General features: G+C 42.5%; 1 protein-coding gene across 1 annotated transcript in view; it reads left to right on the top strand.

The window, feature by feature from the left end:
* LOC126283425 (RNA-binding protein Musashi homolog Rbp6) overlaps positions 1-14,221 on the top strand; it is a 1,171,251-nt gene that overhangs the window by 1,095,398 nt on the left and 61,632 nt on the right. Inside the window, exon 9 of the mRNA XM_049982271.1 lies at positions 2,095-2,178. Coding sequence (XP_049838228.1) covers positions 2,095-2,178 — 84 coding nt within the window. The remainder of the gene's footprint in view (positions 1-2,094; positions 2,179-14,221) is intronic.

Genomic DNA, 14,221 nt, shown 5'->3' with positions numbered 1-14,221 from the left:
AATAACCCTGTGACGAAACGCGCCGCTCTTCTCTGGATCTTCTCTACCTCCTCCGTCAACCCGACCTGGTATGTATCCTCCACTGATGAGCAATACTCAAGTATAGGTCGAACGAGCCACCTCCTTTGTTGATGGACTACATTTTCTAAGGACTCTCCCAATGAATCTGAACCTGGTACCCGCCTCACCAACAATTAATTTTATATGATCATTCCACTTCAAATCGTTCCGCACGCATACTCCCAGATATTTTACAGAAGTAACTGCTACCAGTGTTTGTTCCGCTATCATATAAGCATACAATAAAGAATCCTTCTTTCTATGTATTCGCAATACATTACATTTGTCTATGTTAAATCAGCCTAAGGACAAACACACACACACACACACACACACACACACACACACGCCCATGCCCGAGAGAGGACTCTTAACCTCCGCCGGGACCAGCCGCACAGTCCATGACTGCAGGTTCGAATACCAGGTGCGGCCCAAATTTTTAACACTTCCCATTGATGAACATCAGTGCCCACTAGCAGCTACATGTCGTAATTCCTTTGTGTCTTGACATACCTGATTCAGGAAACATTCCTCACACACAATTAAAGAAAAGATGTTATGTAGACATGTGTCTGGAAACGCTTAATTTCCATGTTAGAGCTCATTTTAGTTTCGTCAGTATGTACTGTACTTCCTCGATTCACCGCCATGATTTCATACGGGATACTCTACCTGTGCTGCGAGAACATGTACCTTTACAAGTACGACACAACATGTGGTTCATGCTCGATGGAGCTCCTGCACATTTCAGTCGAAGTGTTCGTACACTTCTCAACAACAGATTGGATTGATAGAGGCGGGACCAATTCCATGGCCTCCACGTTCTTCTGACCTCAACCCTCTTGACTTTCATTTATGGGGGTATTTGAAAGCTCTTGTCTACGCAACCCCGGTACCAAATGTAGAGACTCTTCGTGCTCGTATTGTGGACGGCTGTGATACAATACGCCATTCTCCATAGCTGCATCAGCGCATCAGGGATTCCATGCGACGAAGGGTGGATGCATGTATCCTCGCTAACGGAGAACATTCTGAACATTTCCTGTAAGATAGTGTTTGAAGTCACGCTGGTACGTTCTGTTGCGGTGTGTTTCCATTCCATGATTAATGTGATTTGAAGAGAAGTAATAAAATGAGCTCTAACATGGAAAGTAAGCGTTTCCGGACACATGTACACTTAATATATTTTCTTTCAGTGTGTGTGAGGAATGTTTCCTGAAAGTTTGGCCGTACCTTTTTGTAACACCCTGTATATGCAGGGTGTCCCAGCTATCTTGTCCACCCAAAATATCTCTGGAACAATAACAGCTATTGGAAAACGACTTTCACCGGTAGCAATGTAGGGCTGGGGCCCATGAATGTACATATTTGGAAACATTCTCACACGTCGCGATTACGGGCAGCATGGGGTTCACGCCTGAGCCTCAGGACGTGCGCTAGCAGCGCTTGTCGGGTGTTTCAAGCGTCAACTTCGCGTCTCAACATCTCGGGATGTAATGGGAATATTGCGATGCAATCAACGCCATTGTGTATGTGCTTTGTCATGCTATGGATTGCTGAAGAAAAAATATAGGTGGTCCATTTAAAAAAAAACATAAGTTTGTGTTAAAAAACACATATGCTTTCGTTTTAGAATGTTTACAAATATGTAGATTCATGGGCCCCAGCCCTACATTGATACCGGTGAAAGTCGTTTTCCAATAGCTGTTATTGTTCCAGAGATATTTTGCGTGGACAAGATAGCTGGGACACCCTGTATATGGGCTCAGTCGTCGGATATATTTCAGAAGAATAGTACGACAGGACGCCGGCTCAAGCGTTTCACCATTATACAGCTATCGTATTGTAGTCGGTGAGACAACTGCTGACGGATGTGGCAGTGTTGTTGCTTGCAGCTTGCAGATACCCGGACCGCCGCCGCCGCCCCGCCGCCCCGCCGCCCCGCCGTCTGCAGACTGTGGGAGGCGCGCTGCCCGTACGCCTGCAGCCCACACGCCGCCCAGCACTAACGACGCACCTTTTCTCCTGTTGCAGGGTTCTCCGCGGCCGCGTACGCCGCATACGCGGCAGGTCGAGGTTATTCGGGCTACCCGTCATTCGGACTGCCGTACCCCACAGGTAATCACTTGGGAGGCGGCTTGCACCACCACCACCAGCCTGTGCTCGTGCCCTTGCCCGTGGAGCACGTGGGCGTGTTCGGCGGCCACGCCCTTCACCACGCCATGCCTCTGTGAACACACTAACCAGCAGCCCGCCCCGGCTTTCCACGTTCCGCACGAATCCCGCGCCTCCGACTCGTCACCTCCCTGTCCGGCACTCCGCCGGAGGTGTCGGGATGTCCGCGTACAGCTCCCCCGGAAGTGGAAAGCGCGTCGGCGCGTTCGACACGGGTCGGCGACGCCACCAACTCCGTAGTGGCTAGCGGCGCGACGGGACTTGCCTCGCCGGCACGCATTTCCCTCTAGCGCGTTCCAGTTTCTGCAGCTCGCGAATCGCGCTAGACCGTCAACAGGCGGAAGAAACCGGTGTCGAGATTCGCGACCGGGCCAAAACTCTCGTGCCGGCGTTAGAATCTTTCGTATAATCAAACTCCTCTCTACTCCTTTTTTCTTCGTAGTCGTACGCGGGTCTAGTCAACCTGTCTGTCTTCAACTAAATCGTGTCTCTGTAGAGTAGCCGTGCTGCTAAAGGTAGCGTTAGCGAGTAGGCTAAGTGTAGAGTAATGCCGTAGGTTAAATTTGTCCAAGTGTCGTAGATTCGTTGGAAGGTATCTCCTAGGCGATGAATAGCGTAGTCTCCGATCGTGTTATCATCCCCCGCATCAGCTTTAGCGTTAGTAAAATGGGCAGGTTCCTGACCGACAGGGGTTCTGCAGCAACGCCCGGGCGGTGGCACCATTGCTGCGTCACGGACTTGATTTCCTCGCTTCCAGGGCGTGGCTCAAACGCCCGTTCTGCCGTTCCTCACCGACTTCCGGCGACGCAGTGAACCGCGCTCGCTGTTCCGGCCTCCTAAAGGATTCCTGTCCACGGAACCGACGTCTCTCACCTTTGCGGCCCGTAACCTCGTTTCGTTCTCTCAGTGCATTTCTCAGAAAGGTCCTATTTGTGGATAACTTCATCCATAATCGCATACTGATCTAAAAGAGCCATCATATCGTCCACTGTTGTTATATATATTTTACTGTTGATGTTTGCTGTTGTTCCACGAATAGGTTGTGTTTTTCCGTTCTATGTATTTTTTTGCGAAAATCGGAGGCGATATTTTTATGCGCGTTTTTTGCCAATGATGGAAGATGGGATGTGCTTTAAAAAAAAATCCGTAAAACTGGAAGGTATTTTGCTTCTTCTTTTTTCGAGAGGAAACGGTTGCCGAACTGTCTGACTCGGTGAGACGCGAATTCTGGCAAGTGCACGCGATAGAAAGCTCGACATATCCCGTCCTGAAAGCACAGTCCTTCCATTCTGGTCTTAACAGATTCATTTAAATGCGTGACGGTTGAGTTTTATACGCGTTGCATCTCATTATTTTCCGGCGTGTCGGCAAGATATTTAATTTTTTAAGCGTACAAAACGAGGAGTTTTTATTCCTATACAAATAAATTTTGTAATAATGATCTCAATTAGCTTTTTAGGAAGAATGGAAAAGCGAAAGTACGAATGATTCCAGCCTTTCAATATTTTCAGATGTTGTAAAAGTTCATTACTTGAGAGCTTTCTCCGAGACGAGCGCGCATCCTTTTGCGATATTCCTTTGCAAGTGCAAACTTCACCCCGTTCCCGTACTGCGTGTGTCGCCAAGCAATAATAAACATTATAATAATTAATAATAATAACTCTAATGATCAGTAATCAGTTAGAATGGTAGATTGCACCGCTAGTAACAAGCCAGTCGACCCCACTAACGTTTGTGCTTCTGTGTTCACTAAGGGAAAAGATTAAAAAAAGCGTGTGTGTGTGTGTGTACAGTATTGTCTTCACTAACCATTCCACTCGTAGAAACTAGTTGCTAAGCTGTAAGAGAAGAAAGAGACACCCCGTAGGTGATAAGTCGATGTCCGCTTTGACCCGAAGCTAATCTGCCGCTAGGATGAGGGTACGCATTCCGTGCAATCCGCCCGTTGGGACAGCAATACATGTGATGCCACGTTTCCTATGAATCGTCGCTACACTTATCGTACATTAGTATTTCAGTGACCCCTTTGAATTGACTTTCACTAACAAAAACGCCAAACAAGAAATACTTTAATCATTTCACTGCAGTATTATACGATGATCTTTAATTCTGTTGTATACATAATTGTAATGAAACAATGACATTCCATCACACCACATAAATAGATTTTCTGGCTTATTCACTTATCTTACGACTATGATGTTTGATAATCAAGCTGATTCTTTCTCGGAATCTCGAATCTCTTCCACCTTGTTAACTGTACTGTATTACATACCTTTCCAGGCGTAACACGTTTAGATTTGAGTACTGTATCATGCTGCACACAGCATTTTTCACATTCTCTCTCTCTCTCTCTCTCTCTCTCTCTCTCTCTCTCTCTCTCTCTCTCTCTGTCCCTCCCTTTCTCTCTCCCCGCTACCTTCTTTCCCCTCGACATAGTTCTATCATTGCCAGTGTTAGGTTATGTGGACGGTTTTGCATCATTACAAAATGTGTACCTGGGAATCCTCGGGTGCGTATGCCACTTGATTGAATGCAGTAGGGTTCAAGCGGACGGTAGGTCTCCTGTTCTATGCGGCCAGTAATTCCATATTTACGATGCGTGTGAGACAGATCACTAACTCTTAATACTTCTGCTGTGGATATATTTCTGCCATCCCCGGTGAAACGTCATGAGGTTCGGTGTAGCAAGAATTCTGAGATGAATAAACAGCACGCGGAGAACACAAAGCATGTAACATCATAAAAAAAACGTTCCATTAAGCGAAGTTGGGGTTATGTTGTTCGTAATTAATATTGTTTATTACTAAAGAAGAATTCCCAGTACCATTTGTACAGGGATGTCCTGCGATGTATCTCCAACACGATACAATCGCTTTGCGTTTAAAAGTTAACTTCTGCGTGATTTTATTTCTGAGAAACTCTCAGTGTAAAGCGTCCTCACACGTATAAAACATTACAGGTGGTAAAAGAGGAAAGCTATAGACCACAACTAACTGTCATTATACTGGCCGGCTGCAGAAATGTATTCAAGCAAATATAAAGTCAGGTAAGCTATAGGCCTTAATATCACCGTGTTTTCTTTCTCTTTTTTTCTCAGGTACGATTGGGGTAGCTCCCGATAACAGAACGCTCCTGGGTGACTATGTTAATGTGAATATGGTGGCACATTCATGAACATACAACACAAATATTTTATTATTTATTACTTTACAACCTTTTTTATACAACAGATTTTAACGTTATTTCTTACGATATCGTAATTTATTAAAAGTCCTCGCACACACTGAGGAGCAGAAGGCAGTCCGGAACCTATTATGCTGATAAATTGCTCCAGTAATATGTACAAATGTTATTAATGTTATTGAGGCTGTGTTTCCAGATCGCTTATACAAATATCTAAAATATTTAAATATTATCTTAAAATAAAATAAAAAAACAATTCACAGTTCTGTTTCTAAGCATACGAATATGCCAACCTGACGATTCGACTACTTGCCAAGGCTCTCACTATAATTGGCCATTTGAAACTAAAAAAAAAGCGAAATATATTGTCCAGGCTACGTTTTTTCGTTAGTAGCGAGCTCCAAATTACAAGCAACTCAGTACGCTATTATCTTCCTCTCAAGAAATTTATACCGAAGCCTGAAACTAGTCGCTGTTCTATGAGGAAACTCATTAGATACCTTTCTTTTCTTCTGCTGAGAAAGATACAGATGTAACTGCGTATCCTCCCACTCAACAATTATTTCTGTTACCTCTTTCTTTCTCATCCTATGTGCTCCGCTAAATAGCAAGCAAATCTGCGGCCACAGATTTGGGGTCGTGCTGATCTGTGTTCACAGACGCATGGCGGAGGGTGTGTGTTTTTACAGACGCGGGTAGCCCTGCCCTAATCTGAGATATTTCGCTGTTGGGTGTCTATTTGTCTGTTCGATTGTTTAAGCCAAAGTGTTTGTGCTGCCAGAGGAGTGAGAGTAAGTGGCCGGTAAGTGAGCAGACACTCACACGATAATATTACAGGTCTATGGACGAGTGAACGAGTGTGTGTACATGTTGACTGACATTGCGTTTTCAAATACTTTGGAAGACAGAAACTGTCGAAAGCAAATGTGGTGAACTGACTGTTCTGATGAAAAGGAACGCTGTCTGAACTTTTGTTCCACTGAATTTGTGTTTACTGCGTGTGAGACTTGTACCCTCGCCATTGTTAACGATATATTATATAAATATATAAATATATATATGAATATATATGCATATTACCCCACTGCAATGTTTTGCTAAATACGCCCTCAGTGATTATTATACACGTAAACTGCAAATTTTAATGGTATGTAACAATAAAGATGTATGATATAAGCTGAAATATTTAATTTCAGTTCTCTCTCTTTTGTTTTTGACTAGCCTAGATTTTCCCAGTACGCTGCAGTCCCCTATGTAACATGTTAGGTATTTTTCTGTGAACGTATTTTTAACATCACTGCCAAACCATATCAGTATCTACGGGTAATATATGATAAAGTCAGCATAACACCTAACATATGAATTTGATTCACCTGACGCTCACCAGATAGGCCGACTATAAAGCTCCGCTTTCAGTAACTGAAAAGCGCACCTATCTTTTTGCGCCGATTAGGGTAGAATTTAACCTTCGATTTCTTTGGCTTCGTTGATGATCGGCTTGGGTGTATAGTTAATAGTGTCGGAAGAGTAGCGAAAAGTGATAAGTTATCGCGATTAATAGAGGGTCACAGACGTCTAAATTCCATGTATTCAGCAAACGTGTCGTGGCGTTATAAAAGCAGCACATATGTAAATAAGCTTTGTTCTGGTAAACTCGCAGTCGTGAGGTAATAGTACGGCTTGCATGGCTGCTATCTTCCTCTGAAGTCTGACCCATCCAGTTGCCAAAAGGTCTTTTCGTATCTGCCTGTTTGTCGCTAGGCGTTTAGTTTGTAGTGTTAGTCGTCGATCACGGCTACGTGCTACTGATGGTGGAAGCAAACATCTCGATGGAGCCAACGCTGCATTATTTCCGCCTAACACATGAAAACGGAATCAAAATCTAGTCATTACAGTGTTTCATCTTCCACCATCAGTTGCCATCATTTAGCATTAGTAACATCAGAGGCCATTTCTGTGGCTACTGTACAACTCAGATATATTATCTACTTGGCAACAGTTTGGCTGTCGGCGGGTAGGGATAGATTATGGCAGGCATGCTGTATTGTCTTGAGTCAAGACTTTGTTTGAGCTTCCCCTCTAGTTTGTCCTTTTAGGTAGCCCTTCGTTTATCAGGCATGTTTCCCCTTTCCACTGTAGCCAAAAGGAAAACAAATTACTGTATAATTACGGCCATGGATTGTGGGAGATTCTACTTGGATTTCGTATAAAGACAGGATAGTTACTGAATGGAAAGCGCTGAACTGCTTATTTCAGTGATAACAATTACGCCGTATAATGAACTATCATCTTCTGTACCAAATTGCCTTAAGGGTCACTGGAAAATGTTTCAGTAGCTATTGATAAGAATAATATTTTCATGAACTTGTAAAGAAGAGGTCGCCTCACGAAAGATGGAAACTGTAATAGCATGACTCACGATAAACTGTCGATGTAACTTTTACAATCATAATCTTTGTCGGTGGATGTACTATGAGCATGCATAGAAAAATAGTTGAAGAAGTACTCCGCTTGTTATCCATTAATCGCTGTCAGTGCTAGACGAAATTGGTAACAATGAGTATGAGCAATAAAGTGCGGTATTTTTTAATATGAAGAGCACTGTATAGAAAGAGATAGTGTACAATTCTCAGTGTTTTAGAGAAGGTTTATAATCGTGTTTTAGCACATTAATCTCATAAGAGTAGTTCGTACTTTTGTCAGGCATAAAGGTAAAGGAGCAAACAGAAGATGAAAACACTCAGTGGTTATCACATATTTGTCTCTATCTCAACATAAGGTAATTACGTTGCAGGTAGGGCGGATAGCAACAATCTTCGATGAATAATCAGCCTACAGTTACTTACTGGAGGGCAACAGCTGTAGCAATTTGTTGCCTTTGTATACATGCCGTAGGGTTTGCAAGTATTTGGATGCAGCAGTTGGGAAATGAAATAACCAACAGTTAATGGATTATTCATCAAATCTGTCGGGAGACAGAATTCTTAATTTTTAATGTGGTATTCGTCTTCTGCCTAAATCCATTGTTCATATGGACCAGGGCTCATGTTCCTAAATTCAGTGCTACACAAGGTATGGGTTTTCAAATCAAGCATATTGACCTTATGAGTACAGCTGCAGAGGTTCCTGTTATATCTACCAAAAAGTTTCACGTAGATAATTTTTCAGTCCAGCTTTCTTGCATTCTTTGGTATGAGTAATCACCCATTTTGCTTTTACACAAAATTTTTTTGGGGGGGGGATGATTTTTGATGTTTCGCTGCCTTTGATGGTCAGTCTTATAGCCTCCCAAAAACTGACAGCAAAGTTTACTAATCGAAAAGAATTTTCCTCAATTTTCTTAGGAATGAGAAACAATTTAGGCACAACAGACAGTTATGAGGCAACCGGAGACAACGCATACAGTAGAAAAAAATTAAACTAATTTGCTCGTGCAACTTGGAACGAGATAGAGAATGCGCTTTTTGAATTTCTAAGGGAAATCAAACAGATACAAGGAGGTACGGTGCCGTGAAGCATCCTCCCAATATGATTGTGCTGGCTTCCAAACTGACATCGAACATAACGCTTATGAACTAATGTTACGTGTTCCATTGGTACAGAAAGAGACTGATCCGGTTTTTCGATCAGATCCAGCTCTACACCTCATGACCCTTAGAAGGCAAGGCTATTGAAGGTAACCCATCTCTTCTATGTCAAGTCCCTCAGGTGGCTTCCCACATTTCATTTGAGCGGCTTATTTAATGTTATTTCAGGACAACTAAAGACAGAAATAACCAAGTCTCACTTCCCATTTGAAGCGATGATGGTCCTTGAACGGACGTATTACATTTCTAGTAACACTTTGCTACCAGATTCAGGAAATGTTACGAAGTCCACCGATGTCAGAGTTTAATGTTGATATAAACGCGATGACAAGTAAACACTTGCAGCATAACTTATCCAAGGTACTTGTTTTCGACTAGTATGTAAATTCAACTCGCTAGCTTAGTGAATTTGGACGTCATCGGCCCATTTATGCTAACTAGGCAAAAGATATAGGATATATCATCATGAAGAAATGTGGACACGCTAGCGAGGCCCAAGGTTCGTGCTAATGATTCTGATGTTCCTTAGGAGTTCTTTACTACATGTCAATTGATAAACTACAGTTCATTTTATCCGAATATCTTGATATTCATTATCTTCAGCAGGCGGCAAAAGGTGTTGGACAGGAGGCTATCAGATACGTAGAATGATATGTAGTTTTTATTTATCTGTCAGTTTGCACGTTGTATCATAATAGCATGCCTGAGAGGTGTGATTAAACATGAATTTTCCTGAATGTGTCTGTTTTCTTTTAATCAGTAACCCCTTAGTGTGATCAGAGTTTGATGTATGCTTGGAAGAATGTACCTCTCTTTCGGGCATAGTGTGTGTAATAGTGATTTAGATGTCTTTGTGTCATATTGTACGTAGGTTTATCTACCAACCAACGTAGTTATCCGTACGTGCTGGTTAACTGGTCGCATCGTGGTGAGTTGAACCAATTGCTATTTATTTTCAACAACGAAAATGTTCTGTTGATGTGTACTCAAGACAGTAGGTATGGACGCACTGTTAGTTACTGTTTGAACGGGAAGTTGAAAATTTTTCATTGTTCCTTTGCATTTTCGTGAAAATGGATAGCAGCATATTGTGCAGGAGCTATTCAAACGTACGAAAGCTAACGCTAGCAGAAGAGTAAGTTTATGTAGCTATTTATTTATAGGTTTGTCATTTCGTGGTTACCAAGGACATAACTTCTTTTACTAAAAGGACATAAAAGGACAACGTGCCAACACTGTGGGCTTCGTTATTCCGAAGATTAAAGGCAAGCTCTCTATGGGAAAGGAACTTCTCCCTCGGAACGTACGTTGGAAAACACTTAGTCACGGTAGAATTATGGTAATTAGAATGACGTTATGCTCAGTATTTTTGACTGGTATTCAGTAACTCAGCGTAGTGCATGATTTAATTTAAGGAGTAAACAGTGCATGTTCGTAGAACATCGTTAGCTACGCCGCGATGCTGGACCATACTTGGCGTGCTACGTACAGAAGTAAATTCGCCAGGATACGTTTCTCTTTCGTCACGAATATGGCCGAATTAATAAATAACTTCTTGTCTTGCTGGTTACATAAATATTTCGTTACAGTAGTCGAAATAGAGGCGCACTGATCGGGAGCGAGCTAAAAGAGATTATTTGTTTAAATATTAAGTTCTTTTGACATTTTTCTCTTGGACAGTAGAAGAAGTGATCAGATACGCCCAATGATTAACGGTTATTGGTTTCAAAAAACAAATGGAAAAGTATGGAAACTCCATCGTGGACTCAATAAAATGTTACTTGTCCTTGGAACTACACTGATAACGTACTTTGGAATAAGAATACAGTACAAATATCGATGTTATCAGCGTGAAAGGAACTACATTTCGTGAGCTACATTGTATGGTTTCTCCTCTGGCACGTCAGAGTATCCAATTGTCGTACAACACTTTAATTTTAAAGAAGTATAAAGAGGTTTAGACCTTATCAAAAGAATGTCTGCAGATCATCATTCGCATGACGTAATAAAGCTCTTTCCTGGTCAAGGAAACAACACCTGGCAAGTCAATTACAGCTGACATAATATTTTACATTGTGTGTGCAATTAGCCTGTAGTTCCCCTATCCTAAATAAGAGTGGTCGCCGGAAAAGCGTTATCAGGATAACAAAACACCGCTGGGCTTTCTGAGCGCTGTGTTTCACGCGCTGTGTCGGATATAGTCTCCGTAGATTAAATATCAGTCCGATCTGAGTGGCTGAACAAACTGTGTGTAAACTAAGAGGAGGGACGTCCTGTTTCTGGTAGAAAACATATTTGGGACGTGAATTCGAGCAGATGTAACATCTTACGACACACACGTGAAAAAAAAAGTGTGAGGGGTAGAAATGTTTTCGGAGGAAATGGATTTCGAGCATGAGTAATTGAGTTTGTATACACTGGGGAAGTTCCGATACGTGCTATCTGACACGATTGTAAATGACGAATGTAAATTTATTCTTTCATGCTATAGTCACTGGAAACCACCCACAGTTTAAAGCGCTATTTGCGACTAATATTTCAGAAACGTTTATCAAATATGTGGGCATAGAGATAATACGCTTACAGAAATGCTTAGTCGCTGAAGCACGAATCATAGACGATCAGACTTCTACAGCAAAATTACTTTCTTCAGTGTCGAAACGTGAATGTTCCTGCGCAGATTTTTTTTCTCTAAATTCACTTCTGCACACTAACAATTGAGATAAATAATAAACGGCTATACATGGTAAAAAATGAACACGAGAGTTTTACTGATTTACTTCCACAGAGGAGACCTTGGAAAAGATGGGATTCATTTTGTTTGTGAGTTCCGAACGGGCAGTAGAGTAATCCTTGGACGGAGGAAAGACGATGACGACAACGATTTCAACAGAATTACATTACTTTTGTTTTCACTTCTTCTTGACGAATGCATATGAAAAAAGTTAGGTATAAGTCGACGGCTGATACAGAGCAATATGCCATTCTTCCTAAATACATTGTATAAAATCATTTGGTGGCCCAATTTCTTATTAACTAGAAGACAGTCCCAAGAGATCAACAAACAAGAAATTCCATAAGGTGCACAAACGGAAAATAATAATCATAAATGTAAATGACGATCATAAATGTAACTGCATGCAATACACATCATCAGAATGAAAAGAATTTCCGTTTAAACAGTTAAATACAGCATAAGTGCAGTTCTACATGAATGGCATCGTGAATTCGGTGTATCAGCCGATAAATTAGAGCGATGTCGTATGAGAAATTCACGTTCCGTTAAGTAAACAGAACTGCACGTGAACTTAATTAAATTATACATTGCGCGCGAACTTCGCGTTAGTGGAATAAATCGCACACATATGAAGCCAGCTGATGTATCTTACGATGAAAAGGCTTATTGTATTTTCAATTACATTCGCGTGGCCAGTGCTCCAGTAAGTATTTTTATTTCCATTTACGCCAAGTTGCCTGTTCAACAAAAGATAGAGAGTGTTTTCGTGGTCGTGCGGTAGCGTTCCCGCTTCCCATGCCCGAATTCCCGGGTTCGATTCCCGGCGGGGTCAGGGATTTTCTCTGCCTCGTGATGGCTGGGTGTTGTGTGTTGTCCTTAGGTTAGTTAGGTTTAAGTAGTTCTAAGTTCTAGGGGACTGATGACCATAGATGTTAAGTCCCATAGTGCTCAGAGCCATAGAGAGTGTTTTGCACTGCAGAGGCCAAAGAAACACGAGGTACTTCACATCTAGCAAGGTACAGCATTTATCGACACCGATGAGTTCCACGTGAATGTGTTCAACATCTAGTGACCAAGATAAAACTGGACCTGACGGTGCGCACCAAATACCGGTCCTAACTTCACGTAACGGCTGTTCAAGGTACTCATGAGGCTTCCTGTTGCGTGTTCTTTACGTTCATATAACAAGATGTTTTGTATGTTCACATATCTGATGAACTAGGCCTTATCTGAAGATCCAACTGCCGCGGTACGACTTCGTTCGAAAAGAACCGACAGAACGGAACATGGGTAGGTTGGTTTCGAAGCTTTAACAGATCCAAAGGGGACTGATGACCGTAGATGTTAAGCCCCATAGTGCTCAGAGCCATTTAACAGATCCAAACAGAAAATTTGGATGAATAAGCTGTTACATTTCTGACATGACGATCATTTTAATTTCCATTCTCGCAGTATAATGGCAATGCGATTTTTTCGAACGTTTCTGCAGGCTACCTTTCAACTGACTATTTCTTTAATGATCTCTTTACTGCGTAAATTTCTTTATCGCAGAATGCCGGAAACACTGTGCGGGCCATTTTCATTTTGCCCTTCAATTCCTTAAAACACAACGTTTCCCAGAAATGTTGCGACAATCTTCGAGGAGCTGTAGAGGTTGTCTCGAGGAACAAATGGATGACAGGAAGCCTGTCTGTAAACGTGGATCCAACAACGCTATAGAGCGTCGAGTTAAAGCCGTCGGCATAGGCTACCCCTGCGGTAGCAAACGCGACTTGTACGCTCACGGGCCGTAGGCGGAACGTTTCGCAATGTTTTTCATTATTCAGTGATCGTGAATGAATTCCACGATCGCCAGTGGAGAATAAGCTGCTGCGTAGTCGCCTTTCGAATGCAACGCTCTGTTGCCCTGGTGGATTGACGGTTTCGGACACGGGTTTCCATCCGTAGTGTGTTTTTCTCCTGGAGCCCGCTAAAACTTCCAGTGTTTTTCGGTGCGCAGGAGAAAAATAAACCGCAGATAGAAACCTGTATCCGAAAGCCTGATCTACCAAGCCGAAAGAGGGTCGATTTCATAGGGGAGGAGGCCTGTCTATGCAGCAGGCAGATCCATCTTCTCCATTGCCGGTAATGGCTATTAGTCGCGGTCACTGAATAACAGACAACATTTCGAGTCGTTCCGTATGGGGCCCGTCAGCGTACAAAGTCACGTTTGCTGCCTAGTGGAAGCCGCCGGTACCTGTAAACTGGACGCTCTGTCGCGTCGTTGGATGACGTTTCCTGACACGGGTTCCTATCCTCGATTTGTCCCTCAAGACACCCTGTACAACCCCTTGAAGTTCGTAGCAACATTAAAAAAAAAAAAAAAATGTTCAAATAGCTCTGAGCACTATGGGACGTAACTTCTGAGGTCATCAGTCCCCTAGAACTTAGAACTACTTAAACCTAACTAACCTAAGGACAACACACACATCCATGC

Source organism: Schistocerca gregaria, chromosome 1 (assembly GCF_023897955.1).
Source record: "Schistocerca gregaria isolate iqSchGreg1 chromosome 1, iqSchGreg1.2, whole genome shotgun sequence".
Classification (NCBI taxonomy): domain Eukaryota; kingdom Metazoa; phylum Arthropoda; class Insecta; order Orthoptera; family Acrididae; genus Schistocerca; species Schistocerca gregaria.
This window is presented reverse-complemented; position numbering and strand designations above follow the sequence as displayed.